The sequence below is a fragment of the Xenopus laevis genome, chromosome 6L (assembly GCF_017654675.1).
Source record: "Xenopus laevis strain J_2021 chromosome 6L, Xenopus_laevis_v10.1, whole genome shotgun sequence".
Taxonomy (NCBI): domain Eukaryota; kingdom Metazoa; phylum Chordata; class Amphibia; order Anura; family Pipidae; genus Xenopus; species Xenopus laevis.
This window is the reverse complement of record NC_054381.1, coordinates 62,392,071-62,416,042: the sequence shown is the minus strand read 5'-3', so window position 1 is coordinate 62,416,042 and position 23,972 is coordinate 62,392,071. Positions and strand designations below refer to the sequence as shown.

Genomic DNA, 23,972 nt, shown 5'->3' with positions numbered 1-23,972 from the left:
CAGCTGAACTTTTTATTCCCTACTTGCCAGTAAAGAAAAGAGCTCAATGTACTCGGTTCAGGGTATACTGTACATGATTTCCCACAAATAATGTTTCTGCCTTTAAATATTCCTTTCTAAAGCCTTGATCCTCCCTTCCACCCCAAAAACCAAAGGGACAAGGGGGTCTTAGAAAAAGCCAAGTCAATCCACCTTTGCTGAAAAAGGAATTGTAAAACTTCCCTATAGTTAGTTGCATTTACTTGTAAATGTATTACCAATACCGGACTGTTCTTGGCTTATGTTCTTCGAACTTCTGGTATATTCTGATCTTTTGCTTCTAAATGGTCTACCTCCAGATGAAATTTCCTCTAACAAACCTAAAAAGCAGAAAATACAGATTATCTTTGACCAATGATTCATTTTTCCTAAATTAATTTTATATACATACCATGAAGGGGTGCAGATGGTACAATTTTTGGACACGGATCAAGCTTAAGAAATGCTTCTCTTGCCATGTGGTTTTCATCAAAAATTTCACGTGATACAATTTGTGTCATTGGAGGATTAGTAAATATCTCAACAGATGGTAGAGGTGTACCAAACAAACTAGATGACCCCATTATTTCAAGTACATTGCAGAATGGCCCTGCAAATAAAATGGTTTTTACATTTTTGAAAAAAAAATAAAAATAATAATAATTATGGTGTAGTATTCATATAAATAACATTTACATATTGCAATGACAGCAAGCAGAAACACAAGAGGTTATGAATACAATTCAATTAAACTAGTAAAAATTTAAGACAGAGGGATTGAACAGTCTGGGAATGCAGACTTAGGGTCACATTTACTAAGGGTCGAATATCGAGAGTTAATTAACCCTCGATATTCGACCATCGAAGTAAAATCCTTCGACTTCGAATAGCAAATACTTCGATCGAAAGAAAAATCGTTCCATCGAACGATTAATCAATCGATCGAAGGATTTTCCTTCGATCAAAAAAAGCTTAGAAAGCTTATGGGGAAGGTTCTCATAGGCTTACATTGATGCTCGGTAGGTTTAAAGTGCCGACGTAGGTAGTCAAAGTTTTTTTTAAAGAAACAGTACTTCGACTATCGAATGGTCGAATAGGCAAATGATTTTTAGTTTGAATCGTTCGATTCGAAGTCGTAGTCGAAGGTCGAAGTAGCCTATTTGATGGTCGAAGTACCCAAAAAAAACCTTTGAAATTTGAAGTTTTTTTTACTTTGAATCCTTCACTCGAAGTAAATGTGCCCCTTACTGTACTTCTGGGGGGGAAAAAAAAAAAAATCTTCACTTTTCCCTTTAGCATTGCAAAAATGTTTTAGATTAAAAGAATACAAGAGACCCAATGGAACATGTGCAAGAACACTCTTCTTAAAGGTTTAAATCATTGGTTATGACCCTCCTTGAAGTTCCACCTTTAATAAGGGCCCCAATGAAAATGGTACTGATATAGGAAAATATCAGTGGATAAGTCATATTGGTCATTTTCTAAGACAAATACTAAGACAATGTAGGCTAGCAAATACACTTTCACCCCCAAATTTCACTTTCAAGCTGGGCTTTTAGGTGTATCTAGGAGAGCAAACGACCATTATACCCATACAGTAAATGGTCTTCAGATTGAGCCTCTCTGCCAATGTTCCAGGCCAACAGTTTGGGAGCCACTGACATAAAGGGGTGGTCCAGAATGGCTAGTTGTAAGAAACTTTTCAACTGGCCTTTATATGTTTCTTTTTTATAGTTTTTAAATAATTCCAGCTTTGAAATGCGGGTCACTGACCCCATCTAAAATCAAAATACTCTGTAAGGTTAGAAAATGTATTGTTATTGATAATTTTTATTACTCATCTTCCTATTCAGGTGATCTTTTATTAATATTCCAGCCTCCTATTACCAAATTGCTGAAATTAACTGGAGAGATGCTGAATAAAAAGCTAAATAGCTCAAGAAGCACAAATAATAAAAAACAAATGCAAATTGTCTCAAAATACCAGTCTCTATATCATACAAAAAATGTATTTAAAGGTGAATAACCCTTTTAAGATTTTCTGAAACATAATGTTCAAAAACAAGATACATTGACTCGTGCATAGCCTTTATGTACTGTCAAAGAATGTCAGGATTATGAAAGGTACTGATTTGAGAATACAAGCTGTAATTGTAATTTACCAGTATAGCACAGGGAATGCAAGGTCCGGTACCTTGACTCTCTGGTACAGAGGGGGTCAAGTAAGAGATTGGCAAAAAGCTGTCAAAGAAGGCTGAATTTGTGTCTGAATTTTTAGTTTGTATCTATGCTATGAAATCAGTGGTTCTAGATACATAGCAAAAATTATGTTTTCTAAAATATATGAGAACATTTTAGTTCCTGTGATTATCTTAGCCAATAAATGTATCACCTTTATACCACTTTTATTTTTAATTCAATTGGGTTGTCCTGTAACATTTAACAGGCTAACATGGTATAACAGCTTTACCTTTCCTTCACATCCAAATCAAAAATGAGGGGCAAGTGTGTCTTCATTATCGATGACCAGAAAGCAGTCATTGGTGTCATGACGGATCCACAGTATTGTCACCCCAGCCACACCTTTTGTTAATATTCATAGCATATATGGTCAGTGCTCAGTTTAGCACAAAGTTTTAGGCACTTGCAAGCTGTCACAGAGAATAGTCTACAGACTGCCCACAGTTCAATAACTGGTTGTGCTTTCTGTCTCTGCATCAAACAAGTGCCAGGAACACTCAAAGACATGGAGCTGTGCAGAGAGTGGAACTAGCACAAACAGGAGTAGTAAATATAAATGGATCATTATCTATTTTCAAGTCACGCTGGATGCATAAACAATTCTTGAAAAAGTCTATAGCTACCCTTTAGGCCAGAGTTACATGTTGGATCATCTGCTTTTCTCAACCTACATTTCTGCTCTTATCTGCAGCTCCATGTAGCTGCTCTGACAGGCACAGCTTAGGCCTGAATGCAGCTATGCAGAGCGGAGATTGGACCAAAAATGCAGAAGTTGTGCCTGGTCTGTGCAGCTATATGGAGCTGTTGATAAGAGCGGATTTGCTTTTATCAGCCTGTGTAGGAAACCCATGTTGAGAAAAGTGAATCATCAGCAGTTTGTTACTCTGGCCTAAATCCCCATATGTAATAAAAGCCAATAAGTTAGCCAGGTGCACTAACCTATATCAACCAATTAGATATTTGTTTTTAAACAGGTGACCATTATATGCTACTTGCTGATTGGCTGCTATAGTTTAGTAGATCTATAGCAAACTATGCATCTTTTAGGGGCGCATGCAATAAAAGGGGCAATGTTTACACAATTACAGTACTGGAGATTCTATCAAGAAGGAAAGGTAACAATCAAAATGAACTGCTACGATGAGACAGATTTTGAAAGTTTCTCACTGGACTAGGCTAGTAAGTCTATCCTCTTACATTAGATTTCCTATTGGATCCTTTGTGCTGGTGATGAATAGCCTGAACTTGCCACACTTTTTTCTTACAAGACTGAGTAGTGAGATGTATCCCTTTGTGGTTTTAAAAAGCAGCGTATACAAGTGAATTCCAAGAAGCATAATATGCCCAGTCTATACATATGTAGCTGATTCAGAAAAAGCTGAAAAATTATCTTAAAAAAGGAAGAGACAGAAAGAGACACACATGTAGACAGTAAGACACTGTGATGACCCATGTTTTTTTTAAACAAAACTACCTGTCAATGTCTTTGTGGATGAAATAAAGATCCTTCTTTATCTATAAAAAATGATTAGACTATAGACATGTACATCATGGATATTTTCTTACCATCTGAACTCTCAATTTCTGTTGTATTGATTGAATAAAGTTCCCATGAATATGATATATCTGCCTCTCTGCACTCCGTACATGCAACTTGCACAGACAATTTCTCATTCCAGTTAACAGTGGAACCTTTACATTCAAAACAAATTATCTGAACATCCCTGAAAAACAAATACAATGTTGTTAGTAAACACTGGCAAATACAGAACGTGCAATCAGGAAAGTTGTAGACATTTGTCAATACATATTTGATTAACACAGCAGTGGCGTAACTACCGGGGAGCAGGGGGTGCGATTGGGCGAGGGCCTGCACCCCTCAGGACTCCCCAGAAGAACACGCGTTGTTGATTACGGTGAAAAAAAAAAAAATAGAGTACGGAGGGGGTTGGGGGGCCCGGCTGCACGTCCCGCACCAGGGCCTGCCCCCCTCTAGTTATGTTACTGTAACACAGGAACTATTTTATTATTTAATACAAGGACAGGAAGATACACTGGGGGGTGCCAATATGTAAAGTAACCCCTAGTTTATTAAATCCTGAAAATTTTGACCTGGACTGGTAATAGCTGCACAAGTCTGGGGATATTACTCACTATTGGTGGAATGTTATAAAAGTCGCAAAGAGCAAAACAATTATAACAAATAAGAATAAAAAGTCTAATTTCGCAATGTAATACTCTTCCTTAAACTGTTATTACATTGCAAATTTTAATTGGGCATTGCCACTTTTAAGAAGTGCTTGAAGTTGTCGTAATCTTTTGGAGCAAACATAACTTTTTCAGTAAGAAGTTTTATTACATTCACTGCGCACTGGCGGCAACTATAAAATTCGCAAACCTTCTTCCACTGTCGGAAGTGGTCGCTAAACAGATTCCGGGTTCGCAAAAGCTATATTAAATTTGCACAAAGGCAAATTTGTTCATACAGAGGCATAACTTTTAGGATTGTGAATATTTTTTCCGTTATCGACTTTTATTACATTCCCCCATATGTGTCGTACTGCCATCTTAGCAGTATTTCCCTAACTTGCCTTTTTTGCCTCTTGTGGTGCATAACACATTTGTAAACCAAAGCATATTAACCTTTCCTTGTCCTTTAAAATAAACATTTAAGAAAATATAAAACAAAGATGTGTGCAGAAATACATTTCAATTTTTCATTACAAATATTAGATATATGAATGCACAGTAACAATATTGTATACTTATCACATATGTAAAATGGTATATTTATGAGACAAATGTGAAAAAAAACTGTGTGATCAGAAGGGACACTCAAGAAAAGGCAGTAGAAGGGTAATTTTACACATGAAACACATGAATAAAAAGGATTATACTTTCATTAGAAAATGGCAGAGGAGGAACATCTAGAGCTTGCAGGAAGACAAAGTATCAAACAAAAATAAAAAAAACATACTAGAACACAAAGCTAGTACAAAAATACCACCAGGTTTGACTTCTTAAAGTTAAATTTAAGTTGGAAAGGGGGAAACTGCTGCAACTGCCCCTCACAATTATAACACTTTGTGCCAAAGAGTTGCACTTCTACATGCATTGCTATTTTTGCATGCCAACTCCACATAAAGTTGGGGAAATACATAGGTGGAACATGGGTATTCCCTTGAATGTCAATTCCTTTTGAGTGTTTTATAATGTACAATGGAAGGAAAGTCAGAGAATGCACAACATTAATTTTTTTATTCACAGTCACATTTGCTAGAATTATATATAAATATTAGATATAGATAATTAGATATAGACAGTCAATTACCTACTTTAGGTGAAATACATTTTTTTATTCATACCTGAAATTAGGTTTTGAACTTATAGATAAGATAGCTTGGACATCTGGTGATGTGCGATTACCATTGGACACTGTTAATCTAATAAGAAACTGATCAAATTTGTCATTAAGAAGAGCGGTTGGAAAATGTAGTTTTGAACCATCGGTCTGAAGAGGATTAGTGGCTGTTGCATTAAAACATGAATCTGAGTGTAAACTTACTGGAACACACTTCCAATGAAACCTTTAACAGAAAAACAAAGTTAAATCATCAAGCTCAGGCAAGAGTATCAAGGTGGTGCATTGAATAAATAGAAACATGTTGAGAGCGGTATGATAAAGATTTCTGGCAGTATGAAAACTAAATATACAGATGGGAGTTATTTATCAAAGGTCGGGTTTTTTGTGCACATATCCGAAAAGGAATTAGAGGGAACATTGATTAAAACCCAATTTTTTGACTGAAATAAGTTATTAGTTATATCTTATTACAAGTTAGATTTTCTGCACCATACATTGCCCCCCCATATTATACATAAATTACAGAATCTTGAACACATCAGCATACCTCAAAGAGGCTTCAGAATCGTCTGGATCAAAAGAAGCACTTCCATCGAAATTAAAATGTGTCACAGTATGTTTGTTTATAATAAAATGTGTTCCACCTGCAATCACACTGACTGGGTCACTAGGAAGGACTTCTAAAAGAACGGAGTAATTACTGTATACCACATTCCCAACAATTTGTACCTAAAAGTAAAAAGAAGCTAATTTACTTTAATACAGCAATTTATTTTTAAATAGAAACAACAACAAAAATGTTGATTTTGCAATTTATGCATGGGCTGCCCAGATCCCCTTCAGCAAGCAGTATTAAAACCATTAAGCTAATGGAGACATTTTGAGCTCAGGCCTATTAGTAACCCTAAAGCTCTACCTCAGCTGTTCAGCTTACGTGAATTCTGTGAACAATGCAGTTATGGTGAAACTGGGTACAAAACACTTATTTGCTGTCCAAAATATTCTGGTAGCTGTGCAGCACAGAGTTTAAAAACACTGCTCTATTAGACGCTAGTCTTTATTTTTACAAGATGTCCTCTGACTTATCGTAAACACACCTTGTTTTTTTTTTTGTTTTTTTTATTTCCTTGTATTTTAGTTTAAATAAGTAAATAATACAATATCTTATGTCCTCTAAAAATATGTTTCAGATTTGAAGTACTATTTATTATTCTGACTTTTCTCTTGTACTTCCTCAAATCCAGTAATCTTCTTCAACTGAATCTACTATACCACCAGGTGATATAGTAGTGCAGTCAGATCTTTTATCCAGTCTTAATACCCAAACACTACAACCTGCACATGCTTGAAGATACTTCCACTTTGTCCCCAAAACATTTGTGGCTACCCCATTGGGTGCTTAACAAGTCTTTTCAGCAGTCAGCTGTCTTTACAAAAATCTGTGCCCAATGTAGCAAATCCTTTTTGATTAACTAACTGAGATCAAGCCATCATGTTTTTTCAAGCCCTAAAGTCTGTTTTAACTGATGTACTATAAATATTCGACAAATTCTATAGCTGAAGAAACACAGTGTATCTTCAGTTTTATCAAGAGCAAAAATAAAGCTGCAACCAACTAATAGCTAAATAAGCAAAGCTTTGATTTGTTGATAATGCACCAGCAGGGCTTGTTTATATTGCTATCCGTGCAAGGGGGTTTCCTTGTAAACCCAGTGACGAATAGCTGAATTCCTGCTGAATAGTGCTTAGCACAGATGGATACCTATATTGGCACAGTTGTATGGTATCACCCTATACAGTCTATTAGGAAATTTAGATAACTGTTCCTTCCAAGACTGCTTTAACATGTATTTTTGCCTCCTCTAATGATGGCAGATGACACTTCCTAGTAAAATTGCATCCGTCTTTTCTCTTGTAAAATAAGTTTGTGTGAACTATACAGTAACTTAAATCGCAAACATACCTGTGCAATAGCAGTATAGTTTTCGTAATCCAGTAAGAAACCTGGAACTGTAATTTTTTGCTTCCGGTTGTTTATATAATTTGGTAGAATTACAGAATTTCCATCAGATTTAACAAAAGACCAAAAATAGTGAAGGCCTTGTGATATGTTACACATAACTGGAGCTTCAAATGTGACTCCAAGACAAAGTCGTTCATATCTTCGAATCTAGTTGGAGATGAAAAAAAAATAAAATAATTTTAAATACTTTTAAGAGCATAACTATGAGAACTATAGATGTCAAACATAGAAAAATAAAAACAGAAGAATCATTTATTATTTTAATAAAACAATAAAAATTAACTTACTTAAGCCACAAAACGAAACAAAAAGGTATATAAATGTAAAATAATTTTATGAAGCACCATTGTAGTCTTTACATGTGCATTAATGGCTATGTCGATACCACCCCTGTGTATGCACGTATGTATTGACTATTGGGGCATAAGATAAAAGAAGTGAGACTGTTGGAGGGACAAGGGCCCGGATTATGGGCAGGAGACAGAAGAGATACATACCTAGCCCCCCCAATCTTTGTGCACTAAGCACATGCCTTTTCTGCCCTGTAAAAGTATGATTACTATACTTGTTCTGAGGAAATCTTACCTGAATAAAGTTAACAAATATAATAAATAATTATATATTAGGCTGGCGTCAAGCGGTACAGATTCTCCGCAGGCGTTGTGTTGTTCACTTCCAAACTGTTTTTTAAGTTCAGTTGCTTTCAGATTTTTCACCAGAAATATAGCTTTACTTTTTTTTTTTTTTTTTTTTTACAAAATGTAAGTATAAGGTTTCATGTTTCTGGTGTTTCAGTCTGGCAGCTCAGTGATCCAGGTGCAGTTTCTGAACTGTTACAATTTGCTACATTAGTTGATACAATAGTAGTTAACATCCCACAGATGCTGTATGAATTAAAACAGCTGTTTTTAAAGGGGTTGTTCAACTTTGAGTTAACTTTTAGTATGATATAGAGCAGGGGTGCCCAAACTTTTTACAACGAGGGCCAGATTTGGTGAGGCGAAAATGTGTGGGGACCGACCACTCAGCCCGACATTCTTTGAACTGTTAAAATTAAATTACAGGAATTGAGTAATCGTAGCAGTAATATTTGGGCACATCAGTGAAATGATCTGCCACTTGGTCTATACTGCTGCCTGTGTGCTGAAGGTGTTAGCAATAGACACGTACTGGAACGTAGTGACGCCATACTTCTTTAGTTCACTGTACTGGCACATCCATACGTTCAGCCCGAACCTTCAGCCCTAAAGATGTATGCAAAAACAGCGCGTGTCTATTGCTAACACCTTCAGCACACAGGCAGCAGTATAGACCAAGTGGCAGATCATTTCACTAATGTGCCTTAATATTACTACTATGGGATTCCTGATCAAACTGTGCTGGGGGGCCTCATTATTATTGATTTCATGATGGAGGCTGAGGGCCGGTGTAAATTTGAAAATGGGCCGCAATTGGCCCCCAGGCCGCACTTTGGACATGCCTGATGTAGAGAGTGATATTCTGAGACATTTTGCAATTGGTTTTAATTCTTTATTATTTGACGTTTTGCATTATTAAGCTTTTTATTCAGCAGCTCTCTGGTTTGCAGTTTCAGCAATCTGGTTCCTGGGGTCCAAATTACCCTAGCAACTATGCATTGATTTGAATAAGACTGGAATATGAATAGGCGAGGCCTGTATAGAAAGATGAGTATAAAAAGTACCAATAACAATACATTTGTAGCCTTACAGAGCATTTGTTTTTTAGATGGGGTCAGTGACCCCCATTTGAAAGCTTGAAAGAGTCTGAAGGAGAATTCAAAAACTATAAAAAAATAAATAAATACTAAAGCCCTATTGAAGTTGCTTAGCATTGGCTATTCTAGAACATACCTTTGAGTTAACTTTTATTATGATGTATAGAGTAATATTCTGAGACAATTTGCAATTGGTTTTCATGTTTTATTATTTGTGTTTTTTTTTTAATTATTTAGCTTTTTTATTCAGCAGCTCTTCAGTCTGCAATTTCTGGTTGATAAGAGTCCAAATTACCCTAGAAACCATGCACTGATTTGAATAAGAGACTGGAATATAAATTGGAGAGGGCCTGAATAGATAGACAAGTAATCAAAAGTAGTTGTTACAATAAGTCGATTTATTATATTATTAAATGTATTTTTAGAGCAACAACAGAGCAGGGATGTAAAATAAATGTGTATATACAAAGAAATCACGTGAATTACATACATAGAAAATACATAGTTACATATGTAACGGCCAATGCTGGTACAAAAGGTGAGGAAAGCCATGGGCAAAATAGCTTACAATCTAAAGGGCAAGAGAATGAGACACAAGGTGTCAGATTGGGCAATATCAGAAATAAGCAAGTGAGAGATGTAGCCTACAGTATGGCATTTGGTAGCTAAACAGAGTGAGGGTAGGTTTCTCTAAATAAGTGTGTTTTAAGAGATCTTTAGAAAGCAGAAAGGTTGGAAACTGTGGGAGAGAATTCCAGAGTAGGGATGCAGCCCTTGCAGAAAAAAAGTATATTTCTGGTGAGCCATCTAATAATTTAACTGAAAAAGTGTTGGAAGGCCAACAGTCCCTTTAAAACATGACAACTATTCTATTTTAGGTTCTTATAGAAAAACAAAATACAAAAACCTCAATCTAGTACAGGTATGGGATCGATTAGCCAGAAACCCCTTATACAGAATGCTTGAATTACGGGAAGGCTGTCTCCCATACACTCTATTATAACAAAATAATCCAAATTTTAAAAAAATATTTCCTTTTTCTCTTTAGTAATAGAACAGTACCTTGTACTTGATTCAAACTAAGATATAATTAATCCTTATTGGAAGCAAACCCAGGTTTGTAGAGTTATGGTATGAAGATCCAAATTACGGAAAGATCAGTTTTTTTGGAAAAACCCAGGTCCCGAGCATTCTGGAGAACAGGTCCCATACCTGTACTGAAAATGTACATTTGTATAATTATATGAACTATACCTGTATTTTTTGTGGACCCATGTGTTTCACTGGAGGAGGAAGACAAAGCTCTCTGACAACAAAAATCTGCTTTGTAAGGAAGGCAGAACTAACATTATTGTAGATCGAAACTTTCACTGTATATTCCCCTTCTCTAAAATGAGAAACGGATAAGTGTACTGCAATGGGGTGGATTCTATATATACTTTGAACATATAAATATCAATATGTTGCTTTATTTACTGTACACATTAAAGGCGACCCGTCACCCAAAGAAAATTTTCCAAATCCTATTTTATCACATTAGTCAATTAAAATTAAGTTTAATTACACAATATAAATTATTTGAATTTTGTTTCCTTTAGTCTGTGAATTCATAATTATAACAAGTAGGTAGGAGCCATTTTGTGGACACTGTTATTAAGACAAGACTTCCATCATCTCAGAATCTTGATTGTGTACTAGAATGGGGGACCCAATGTCCATCCCCATGCCCTGGCTAAACAATTAAATGGTTAAAGATTTGGGGGAATGTGGGGAGTGCAGTGACATCTAGAAAAGTGCAGAATGGAAATTGAAAGTAACTGCCTGCCCCGCCTCTATGCCTGAGGCATAGAGGAGGGGCTGAAAATATTTGATTGACAGTTGAGATTAAGAGATTTAAATGTTTTTACAGCAGCTATGAATGTTTTAATACAAAATAGAATTTGGATTTCATGATTTAATTGAAAAGGACTTTTATTATCCAGCTTTTTATGTCTGGGTGACAGGTCCACTTTAATAAACATTTTTTTCAATAAATCACAGGAAAGTGTTAACTAATAAAAATAATTACTTTAATTCCTGAGGAATACAAGGGGTTCTAACAAAGGACTATGGAAAAATGTCCACAATCCCATCACCACGTGTTACTGCTCGGGAACCCACAGGCAGACATTTTTGCACAGTGTTTGCCTGTCTATTACAGGCAGGGTGTAATGTGAAATGTGTCTTTCAGTCATACTTTTATTTCAAACCACTGCAACAAAACAAAATTAATCAAAAAATGTATATAAAAAAAACAAGCTAAAATTAAACATGGCTAGAAATCCTGTATTTTATATACTTACGATATGTCACATTATAAAACAAATGTAACTAAACCACAATTACCTCTTGTATACATGCATGTCAGCGATCTTTCCAAATCTGATAGTTCCATCTCCAAAATTCCACAAGTAACTTATATTTGTCCCAGAGTTTATCCTACATTCAAATGTCACAGTGGAGTTGATCAGTACAGAAGGTCTAGCAATAAGTCGATTTGGAATCACTTTTTTCTGTATAACAACCGTGTAGGCTTCAGAAACAAAGGATCCAATTTGACTGGAAGCGTTAACGACGACATTATAACTGTAAATTGAAAATGATCAGTATCTGGATTATAAATAATAGTTCTTTGCATTACATGGGCATTCAAAACGATATTAAAAAAATCTAACTGGATATCACACAAAAGTACAAAGTCCAACAATCATTTATTGTTCAACGTTTTGGCTTACATTAGAGCCTTCTTCGGGAACACCCATACCATATAACACAGTGAATATAAAAACACAAAACAACAGAAATTTATTTTTAAAAATGGCGCCAAAGTTCAGGGGCAGATTTATCTCATTATTTCTTACTGTATGATGTCATCATCATAGCCCATCAGTAGTTTTCAAGCATGAAAAGAATAGAAGTAACACCTCTTAATACACTAACGTAACACTTTTCCATTGAATTAAGCATTTTTAACCCCCAAAAGTTGTTTAACTTAGTAGAGCTGAATTGGATTAAAACAAGCGGTCTGACCCAATCTCTGGATATATCCGCTGAATAATATAAATAAATATTTCCTGAACCAGCAATTACTATCACTAACCACTATCACATCGTCTCTTATACCATAGCAAATTGTTGCCCCAGCGACAAATCTCCTCTTCTTCGGGTGACAATCTCCCCGAACTGCCTTCCCCTTGCCCTCCAGGCACACGCAGCTCTTCGTTTTCCGAAGTGCAACCGGCGGAGGGCAGGGGCAAGGCAATTTGGGGAGATTGTCGCCCCAAAGAAAAGGGGGCCAGGGCCGCTTCTGCCATGAGGCAAGGTGAGATCCTTGCATCAGGCGGCAGCGAGTGGCCAGTTACAAGGGGCGGCAAAAAGCCGCCTCTTGTAACTTTTAAGAGCCGAACTTCCGAGTTTTAACCCCCGCCGATTCTGGCAGCAGCCCCAGAATCTGCGCTGGCTGGGGCGACTAATCTCCCCGAACCATGTGTGATAAGCTTTACTGTGATGACTTGCAAAACAGTGAGATGTACCTGTTTGGGGCAGAGAATCTTTTTGATATAATGCTGTTATAAGTTGATTCAGGAAGTGATTGGTCTCCAAAATTCCAAACAAATCGCACAGGACCACTCTCTGAAGTCACCGCTTTGAAAATAATATTTGTCTCCGTTGAAAAGAACGTCCCATTCGTGGCAATGGAAACTGCTGCAGGAATAAAATATTTAAAATGTATAAAAGTACATGCATTCAGTGTATGTCTTTAAAATATATTTAAAATAAATAACTTATGCAGTCATACTGTTATACAATGGCGCACCGTTTCCTCAACTTTTCTCCAGAATTTTTGCTAATCTCTCACCATTATTGTTAATGGACAGTCAGATTACACCCAGCACATGTCAGCTTCCATCGGAGATCCTTATTAACAATAAAATTCCAAATAAACATAAATGTGTGTTTTTCAATTAGTCCTACACACATACCTATCAACAATTTTTGTCCATGCCCATTTTTGTGGCCACAGCCCCTAATTACCATGTTCGTTTTACAGGCTATGAAAGTCTGAACACATTTCTGTGGTTTTTATGTTATTACAGTTTTGCTAATGAAGGTGAAATGACCTTTAAACTGCAAGTCACGGTTTCCCCAGGAGAGCTGCTTATCTTAAATTGTTACAAATGTATCTAAGTGTACCTGTCACATATTCTGGGCTCTATGCCAAAAGCCAATTAAGTTTTAGAAACTTTGTATCTTTTTGTGGCTGTTCAGTGCAGGAGATCATTTCAGTAACAATTCGGGATTGCGGGCTGAGCTGTCAAAATCTGGACTGTCCCGCAAAAAACAGGACAGTTGGGAGGTATGTAAAAATAAATCATCAGTATGTGCCATTTGATTGAAAAAAATAAAAAAAATAATTGCTTCCTAAGGCTCCCATTCGAATGAGAAAGGTGCTTTCCAGCCTGAAAACAATTCACTTTATGGTTGAAAAGCCAGTGCTGGCAATTTTAAGAGTGCTTTTCAGCCATCTTAAAGCTGCCATGTGTGTCACCAGACTGGTAGGATACAGGTTGCCCTAGGGATAATTTAGCAAATGGGTGATATCTTTCCTCTTTGTCCTCAAACAAAATCAAGGATACCGTCTAACCTCCAAACTTTCATCAGTCAAAAACAAATCTTCACTTTGGAGAACTCAATCCATTGATCATTGTATGCACAACATTGTGATGCACAACATGTTTCAGATCTACTGATCCTTCATCAGATAATTAAAAGAACAGGGGTGAGTATAGTCTCTGACTAATTGTTCTTCAACCTACAGTGGTGTAACTACTGGGTGCATCCGGGCCCGCTGGAGACCACATCGAACACGTTAAACAGGTGATTCACCAGTTAACTTTTATTATGTCACAGAATGGTCAATTTTAAGCAACTTTTCAATTAGTGTTCATTATTTTTTTTATAGTTTCTGAATTGATTTGCCTTCTGACTCTTTCCAGCTTTCAAATGGGGATTACTGACCCCATCTAAAAACAAATGCCTTGTCAAGGCTACAGATTTATTGTTATTGCTACTTTTTATTGCTCATCTTTCTATTCAGGCCTCTCCTATTCATAATCCAGCCTCTTTTTCAAATAAGTAAATGGTTGCTATTGTAATTTGTTCCCTAGTAACCACACTGCAGAAACTGCAAACTGCAGAGCTGCTGAATAAAAAGCTAAATAACTCAAAAACCACCAATAATAACAAAATTAAAACCAATTGCAAATGGTCTCAGAATATAACTCTCTACATCATACTAAAAGTTAGTTGTTTAATTTAAAGGTGAACAACCAATTTAAGGAAAATGCGCTTCGGAAGGGGTTTGGTGGCCCGGGTGCACATCCTGCACTCTGGCCCAGAAGAGATAGTTATATCACCGCTTCTGTTTCATTGCTATCTATAAAGTTTAATGTATTATTCTGCACAAGGCTGTGTGATCTAAAATGGTAATCTCAGAGATCCCTTAGGTTAATTGAAAATAAACACATAGAATGACTTCACTAAATTCGCACCAAAGTATTGTGCAATGAATTAAAGGGGTTGTTCACATTTGAGTTAACTTTTAGTATGATGTAGCGAACTCTACTCAATTTGCAATCGGTTTTCATTTTTTATGTTATTTAGCTTTTCATTCAGCGGCTCTCCAGTTTACAGTCTAGTTGCAAAGGTCCATTAGCATAGCAACCATGCACTGATTTCATTAAGAGACTGGAATATGAATAGGAGAGGGCCTGAATAGAAAGATGAGTAATAAAGTAGCAATAACCATAAATGTGTAGCCTGAAAGAGCATTTGTTTTTAGATGGAGTCAGTGACCCCCATTTGAAAGCTGGAAAGAGTCAGAAGAGGGCAAGTAATTAAAAAAACTAGAACAAATAAAAATGAAAAGTTTCTTAGAATTAGCCATTCTATAACATTATAGAAGTTTATTTAAAGGTGAACCACCCCTTTAAATATATAGTTTATTGACTTACTTATGTTTCCAATTAAAGCATGGCTTTCTAAGGACAAAGGCCCCATTAACTTGCTGCATTGGATAGTTTAGCTATTTCATCTTCATTATTTTCATTTTTCATTATTTCACTTTCATTAAAGGTCATACTTTTACACCCGAGTGGCCTTTAAATAAATCAGCACAATTCAGTGTTGTAGACTACAGTACACTATCCCAGTAAGCCATATATGTCATAAGCAATTGCACTAATACAAACTATTTTCTACAGATTCTGGCCTTATCTTGATAACCATCACACCACACCAGACTGATTTTACCATATCAGTCAGTTATAGCTGTAATGCACAGACACAGCTTCATTCAACAATTAAATCTATAGCTAGAAAGGTTGTAGGATGAGAGCAGACTGTCAGTGGCTGAATAATATGTAATAATTAAATTAAACCAGAAAGAGATCTTATTGAGCTTTTGTTGAATCCAGTCTTTTAAAGAGATTGGAGCTTGGACACACTCCAGATTTTTATAATAGTTAATGAGCAGAGGTACCCCCTTCCAGTACATGAAGGCACTGTCTAAAGGAGAAGGAAAGTGTAAATCACTGGGGGATTCTTCTTAAAGGAGAATTCAACTGTTTTCAAAAAAAAAAACCCTCATAGTTATACCATAAAAAGGTTTTATGCTGATCGGGACCAAAATAGTCTGAAGGGCTTAGAAAATATCTAAATGTCTGAGTACAAACCTAAACTGCACGCGGTGAATTATCTATGATCTAAATGAATGACACACGAATGTGGTGCAGATATATTTCTTGTCTAATTGAGATTTTTTGGAAATTGGAAATGAATTGAATTGGAAATGAATCCAACAAAGGTACAAATATACTACACCATATATTACCATATCGCTATACCACTTGTTTTCCTAAAGCTATTGCAGCGCTGACTCTGCATAATTTAAAGGAAGTTTGGTGTTACACTCGGAGGAGAGCAAGTTCATTGAGAGCCGGCAAAAAAAGGGAAACCTTTGGGGATATGCACAGTTGTCGCAAAACGGCAAATTGCTCCAATTGCGCATGCGCCGCTTCACCGGTCTCCCACTCATCTTACCGAAGACCCGGAAGATGGTGGTGTGGAACTCCGATGCCTGAATCTGCACCGAGGAGTAAGCATAAAGTTAGGGGAATTTTCCCGGGGGGGGGAGGGCAGCAATGCTGGGGGGGAGGAGGATCTACGTGGGGTGGGAGGGTAGGGTTTTTTTTTTTTTTTTTAAAAACAGTTAAATTCACCTTTAAGGAGCACCATGCAGCAAACCTCTTCCTGCTTCTTCTTTCTTCAGTCCTCTGAGATGCACAGTAGAGTGAAATAGCTGGCATTTCTGTTAATGTTTGGCTTTTCACTCTACTGCACGATTACCCACGCATAGAAAGAAGATGCAGGAAGAGGGTTGCTCCGTGGTGCCCTTAAGAAAAGAAGCACCAACCTGGGGTATCAGGTAAGTAATTACAATCACAGGGGTTGCCAAACATTTGGCATCCCCCAGTGCTTTACATTTTCCTTCTCCTTTTAATGCATGTTTGATATCCACCCTCCTGACTATCATAATTGTGCTCAGACAGGGGGAATTTCTGGAAGAAACAGCCACAAGGTATTAATTTACCACACTTATTTTTCAAGTGTCAACCTCAATGAATTAGGGAAGACTAAGATTGGGATGCTTCAGCATGGGTTCCCAATGTGTTTGAAGAACAGACATTTGGTTTCCACCCATTGTGGAAATGGAACAGAATGGGAGAATTCAGGAGAGGGTTCCCAATGTGTTTGAAGAACAGACATTTGGTTTCCACCCATTGTGGAAATGGAACAGAATGGGAGAATTCAGGAGAAGCAGTTGATAAATTGTTTTTAATAGCTGGCAAAACAATAAACCTCTGGATAGCCATACTGCTGGTAGGAAGAGGCAAGCCTTGTACTGCAGAAACTTGCTCAGGGTCAATTTTAAACCTTTCAAGATATTATTTAGCCTACGAAGAGACTTCTTGCAACCACAAAGATGCATTTTTTTGGTGATATGACTATGAAGATTTTCATTCATCCAGGTCATAGTATATCTAGTATAGGTCAATCTTAGATTTAGATTGACCTATACTAGATATTTTTTTGGTGAATAACACGCAAGTTAGGGATCAGATAGGAGGGTGGGGAAGGAACCAAATGGGATAAACCAAGGACTGTTAATAAGATAAAGAGTAATATCTTTATGCAGAGCCACTGCCACCATGGGCAATTATTCAGTAGTTTCACAAGTTAGCAGTTGCCGTCAATAGCAAATGTATGGAATGTAGTAGCCATAGACAGAATTGTTTATGAACCAGAAGCAGGTGTGTGTGTGTGTGTGTTATTGCTACTTTTTATTAGTCAACATTCTATTCAGGCCCTCTCCTATTCATATTCCAAGCTCTTATTCAAATCAATGTATGGTTCCTAGGGTAATTTGGACCCTAGCAACTACCTTGCTGAAACGGCAAACTGGAATATTGCTAAATAAAAAGCAAAATAATTTGAGAATATAACTCAAAGGCTAAAAACCCATTTAATGGGGACGGTCTGTGGCAGGGTTGTCAGATTGCCGGTTTTCCAGCTAAATTGGGCTAATAATTTAAAGTACAGGTGGGTTTTGAAAGTACAAACTAGCCAAGGCACGGATTTAAGCTACTTTTTGGGCCATTGGCTGGTTTGTTTTTCTTGCCCTAACATGAAAAGCTTGTGTCCCCCAATGCATGTCGGGTAATGTAGTTTTTTTTTACCAATGTGCCAACTTCAATGTAAGACTACAATACCCAGCATGCAATGGGAGTTACCAGATCTGCTGGGCACCAAAAAAGGTTGAACTGTTTTACCAATATTTATTGAAATTGTATATGTATTAAGGCCTTATGGGACCCCTATGCCTCCTGGGCCCCCATCTGTCCCATTTTGCTTCATGGAAATTTTTGAAAAAGGCATATCTTCGTATATATTCGTGTATTTTTTAGACTTTTTTTTACTGCACATATTGTGCTATTTTTGAAGTGCCTCTTGGCTAGTTTTGGGCTGCTTGTGTAGCTGACTTGCTGGTTTTGAAAATTACACCTGGCAACCCTGGTCTATGGCATTTGCCAGAATCTATAGCCAGTCAGCCACCCACTCTGAGCCCTGTGTTTGGGAACAACATGTGATGTGGTAGCCTAGAAGTATCACCTTTTCCTTGGTTTCTGGGTTCCCTTTGATATATGTGCCCTATATTGTGCATATAGCACATAACTCATCAGAGCAGGATGGAAGGGGGCACTGAAGCTTACCAGAAACCGCTTTATACCGGCAGCCCCAACTGCGCAAGCGCAAAGTCAAACGTTCCATATATGAGAATACGCGTTGAAGGGGTTACAAACATAAACGTGCGTTATCTCCCACTGGAGATGTATGGCTCTAAGACAAGCAGCAGAAATAATTAATTAAAAAAAATATATATGCAGTTTTTTTTATAAAAATCACAGTTTATAATTTTAAGAAAATAAATCCATATAAACGTACCGTTTGGGGTAATATCGCCGAATACCGCGGGGCTACTGAAATAAATGCAGAAAAGCACTGGCAAAGCGCCCATCGCGCCACAGATAAGGGGTTTCTCTCGCTCCCGCTAATAAAGCTCTTGTCAGGGCAGATAACGGGACACCTCAGCTTCTCAGCAGCGTCCGTCAGCTTTTACTTGTTGCTGTGTTTTAATTACCTGCATTGTGTGCGCCCAAGCCTGGGAAATACGCCTACAAGTGGGAGGATGCGTTACATGCGCTGTCACAGCGGTTCCGCTTGTAGCCTGAGCTCCTACACAAGTTATTCTGTGAATGCTTATACCTGCTCAGGCTGCCTATTTGCCCGCTAAACTATGGAGCCAGTCCTGAAGCCTAACATCAGTGACATCAGCTTTAAACAGGACTTTAATTGACCCCGGCAGAGGCGAGTCCCATTTGTTCCCCTTTTTTTCTACCAGTGAGGTAATTAGGGGTGACAGGACCTGATTGCAGGTTGCGCTCCCAGGAATTGTACCCCTGTCCAGGGTTGCCACCTTTTCTGGAAAAAAATACCTGCCTTCCTATACAGTATATTTAGCTTTTTTCCCATTAATAACATTGGGATCAACCATCATTTTTACCAGCCAGGCCGTTGCAACCCTACCCCTGTCCTCTCTTAGAGAGAAGATTACGCATCGCTACGCACAGAGTTTATGGCGCAATAAAGAATATCTCTGTAGCATCTCAGTGTTTGGCCAACACTGACCCTTGTGGGACCCAAATCACAACTCTACTGTATCATAAATTCTACTATATTCTATTTCCTCTCCTTTCTGTAGTCGTATAAGCTCTATAGCATAGTGCAAGCACTATCCAGTTCAGGTGCCCATCCATGGGAAGCGGTGTTCACTTTTTATTTTCTTCCTCCCTCGGCTAGAATCGAAATCGCAAGAGGGATGGCACTCAGAGTGCTTAGTTTTCAGGCAACTTCGGAAAACAAAGTGCTCCGAGTGCCATCCCGCTGGCTATTCAGATTATAGCTGACAAGAAGGCAGTTTGGGGAGATTAGTCGCCCGAAGAAGAGGCGATTTGTCGCTGGGCGACTAAATCTCCCTGAATCTCAACGTGTGTCTCTGCCCTAATTCTTGTGGTGTTTTTGTTTGTTTGTTTAAACACCCAAAACCCTGCTTCTTTTGACTTAAGTGTTAGTACACTGTAGGGGGCCCATTTAATTAGCTTGAGTGAAGGAATAGAATAAAAAAAACTTCGAATTTCGAATGTTTTTACTTCGACCAGCGAATTGGCTACTTCGACCTTTGAATCGAACGATTCGAACTAAAAATCGTTCGAATATTCGACCATTCGATAGTTGAAGTACTGTCTCTTTAAAAAAAACTTCGACCCCCTACTTCGCCACCTAAAACCTACCGAAGTGCAATGTTAGCCTATGGGGAAGGTGGTCCCCACAGGCTTTCTAAAGTTTTTTTGGTCGAAGAAAAATCATTCGATCGATGGATTAAAATCCTTCGAATCGAACGGTTCGAAGGATTTAATCGCTCGATCGAAGATTTTTCGCTCGATCAAACTATTTGCGGTAAATCCTTCAACTTCGATATTCAAAGGATTTGCATTCGGCAGTCGAATATCGAGGGTTAATTAACCCTCAATATTCGACCCTATGTAAATCCCTATGTATCACCTTTTATAATTAGATCAGTCACAATTACAATTTCACCCGGTTTTGGCTCTTGTATTTTGGCTATTTTATGTTTGCACACAGATAAGCTGACATTTTCATGCCCATCTTGGTTCACTTCCACCTTCCCTATCCTCCCATATGGCTGGCTATAAAATTAATCCATGTCTATGTAATGCTTTTAGAATAATAATGTTCTTCTCACACTTTAATTTCAGTTGACCCATATTGTTTGCAATATGAGTATTTTTTTTGGTTTTCTTTTTTTGCCTTGTATCCGTTCCATATAGACATGTCCAATAGATGATTAGGAAATAATGTTTCCCAAATTTAATTTTTTTTTGTGATCCCACCAATATATAATGTATTTCCCTGATTTTCCTTTTTCCTGTATTTTCCCAAATTTCTCTGATCCCTGAAATATGTAAAATGGGGGTTTTACTCTAGATTAAGGGGGTTATTTATTAAGTTTGAGGGGTTTTTTTCTACCTCAAATAAACAACTCAAACATTTGCTTATATATGAAAAAGTACGAATGTAAAAACATCAACTGAATGCAATAGGGGGGAAAACTCAAATATCTCGAATTTATAAGATAAAAAAACCTTGAATACCTCAAATTGAGTTTTAGAACACAAACCAGCGTTAAAACCCCTATAATTATGAAGGCAAAAAACATATTCAAATGGTTAAAGGGACCTCTGCCATTGATTTCTACATAAATTGGACAGTTTTAGCTGGAGTATTTTTCGGAGTCAGGCTTTGCCTTCGAGGCATAATAACTCTCAAAAAAAATTTAGTTTTCCCCCTAAAAAATTAGAGTTTTCTAGTGAAACTACCCTTGAAAAACTCTAATTGTTTGGGAAAACACAACTCAGCATTTTATAAATAACACCCTAAATGTAGCCTTTAAAAAAACAATATACTGCTGAAACCATTTAAAATCTTATTCATCTTTCTTCTCCTAGTCATACACTTTGTATAACCAGTGCTTTGCCAGAATATACAACTTAAAAAAGCAATGACAAAAAGGGTGTTGGCACTTCCTTGTTACCCCCAGTCAATACTTAAAGGAACAGTAACACCAAAAAATGAAAGTGCTTTAAAGTAATGAAAATATCATGTACTGTTGCCCTGCACTGGTAAAACTGATCTGTTTGCTTCAGAAACACTACTATAGTTCATATATTCCAATATTCCATGAATTCTGATGAGAAAAGAATTAGCTAATATAGCAAATTGTAACAGTTCAGAATCTGCACCTGGATTACTGAGTTGTCACCCAAAAATGCCAGACACAGGAACATTAAAGGGGTTGTTCACCTTTCCGCTGCTTTCCATTTTTTTATTTTTGTACTGTTTTTCAAAAGTGAGCAGGCAAGAGCACATGGAGAACTGCCTACAGGTGCTTCTTCAAATTTGCTTCAGTCATACAAAAAAACATATTCCCAGGCTCAAGTTTAAAGGAGAAGGAATGGCTAAAATTAAGTAAGCTTTATCAGAAAGGACCATCTAAATATACCAGTAAACCCTCAAAGTAGTGCAGCTCTGAGTCCTCTGTCAAAAGAAACACTGCATTTCTTTCCTTCTGTTGTGTACTCATGGGCTTCTGTATCAGACTTCCTGCCTTCAGCTTAAACCTCCTTGCCCCGGGCATGAGCATGCTCAATTTGCTCCTATACCCCCCCCCCCCCCCGCTGTAATCTGAGCCCAAAGCTATAAATGAGCAGGGAGAGACTCAGGCAGGAAGGGATGTCACAGCTAGCGAATACTGCAGCTGCTATCCTAAACAGAGAGCTTCTAGAGCTTTTTACTCAGGTATGGTAAAACATTCTGCAGCATTCTACAGAATAAATATAACATTCTATCTTGCACTATTGCAGTTAATCTATTGGAAATAAAATGCCTCCACAACTTTCCTTCTCCTTTAAGTAACAGACAATACAGGTTTTCAGGCAATAGTCATCTTCAAGCAGGGCTGGACTCTACAACTCTAATTCCGCCGCTGGCCCCCTGCAGCGGTTGCGCTGTGTTTTTGCTGTGACTTGCCTGAAGTAGGGAGGTCGCGCCAGGAATATTAGTGTAGGGACCGGGTCTGGGCCAGCGGGACCCACAAGAACCTGACCCTGTCTGCAAGTACTTCTCAGGCCATTCTCATGGATGGCAAAGGGGTGATGGAGGACTTCAGCCTTTTTGGCACCATGCAGTTAGGCAAGAAATTAATTCAGGATTTTGTTTGGGATCTCTAAATTTCTAGTACTTATGGACTACTAGCAATTGTGTGGGAACTGAATCCAGAATATCTTTTTGGGATTTTTATGTCTTACCCAGCAGTGGTTATTTGTTCTCTGATGCTGTATTCCAATCTGGTTTTTACCACAGATGTGTATGTATCTCATTAGGTTATTTCAAAAAACCTTGTTATGAGAGTGGATTCAGCTCAAGTATAACTGTTTTGGGATAGGAACACAGATCTTGTATCAACAGATACAATATTTGAGAAACATTTTCCAACCCTAGACAATATTTGAGAAACATTTTCCAACCCTACACAAGGGGGAAAAAATGAATCCCTCACCCCCCCCCCCCAGCCTTGGTAATGGTTGGCTAGGGTAAGTAAAATGGTCAGACATCAGGAACTATTAACTCAAACAGCCAAACCAAAGATGAACTATAGAGAAGTATGGCTAACACAGTTATACAAAGATACAGGTGATTTAAAATAAACACCCTAATCTAGGAATGGTACCAACACAAGCCATGATTTTACTGGTTGAAAGATCTCCTTAGACATGTCCCCTTTTGTTAGTTTGCAAGGGTCTATCTGCGTCCACACTCCTACTGGCCAAAGCGCAATATGTAGGCCTTGTCCCAAGTATGCATATGATGCATATACCAAATACTAGATTTCCCTATGATTTATATTTTGGCCAAATGTATACGGATTACACCTTCATCAGAATTATCACAAACCTTCTGATAAATTTTTACTTACCAATAGGATATCCATTTACAACATGTATACATCTGAACCTGTACCTTTCTGTACATATTTTGTATAAAACACTCTTCAAATAACAAAAGAAACACAGTTTAAGGGGGGAAAACACTTCATATTTACTTCATTATATTTAATATCTAATTCAATAATTTCCAGTTTTCCATGTGTTGCTATGGCAAGGTACAAAATGTAATTCAAGAAGTACATGAAAGCATTTTCCAAGAACTTGCTTAATAAGTCACAACATAATATTTTCAACACAAAAAAAATGAAAATGTTCCATATGCATTTATACATAATATACACATCTTCT

At 37.4% G+C, this 23,972-nt stretch overlaps 1 protein-coding gene across 6 annotated transcripts in view; it reads right to left on the bottom strand.

The window, feature by feature from the left end:
- The window catches only part of pkd1l1.L (polycystin 1 like 1, transient receptor potential channel interacting L homeolog), an 89,704-nt gene extending 70,422 nt beyond the window's left edge, over positions 1 to 19,282 (bottom strand). For 3 of the 6 annotated variants that reach the window (XM_041566102.1, XM_041566106.1, XM_041566107.1), the window contains exons 1-10: positions 18,985 to 19,282; positions 12,954 to 13,125; positions 11,767 to 12,006; positions 10,636 to 10,768; positions 7,587 to 7,793; positions 6,171 to 6,352; positions 5,625 to 5,846; positions 3,826 to 3,983; positions 431 to 628; positions 243 to 359 (exon numbers count right to left, since the gene is read on the bottom strand). In XM_041566102.1, the coding sequence (XP_041422036.1) occupies positions 243 to 359; positions 431 to 628; positions 3,826 to 3,983; positions 5,625 to 5,846; positions 6,171 to 6,352; positions 7,587 to 7,793; positions 10,636 to 10,768; positions 11,767 to 12,006; positions 12,954 to 13,125; positions 18,985 to 19,057 (1,702 nt within the window). In that variant the 5' untranslated portion in view covers positions 19,058 to 19,282. The remainder of the gene's footprint in view (positions 1 to 242; positions 360 to 430; positions 629 to 3,825; positions 3,984 to 5,624; positions 5,847 to 6,170; positions 6,353 to 7,586; positions 7,794 to 10,635; positions 10,769 to 11,766; positions 12,007 to 12,953; positions 13,126 to 18,984) is intronic. The other 3 variants (XM_041566104.1, XM_041566105.1, XM_041566103.1) reach the window with 3 other exon arrangements.
- Positions 19,283 to 23,972: the final 4,690 nt, after the last annotated feature.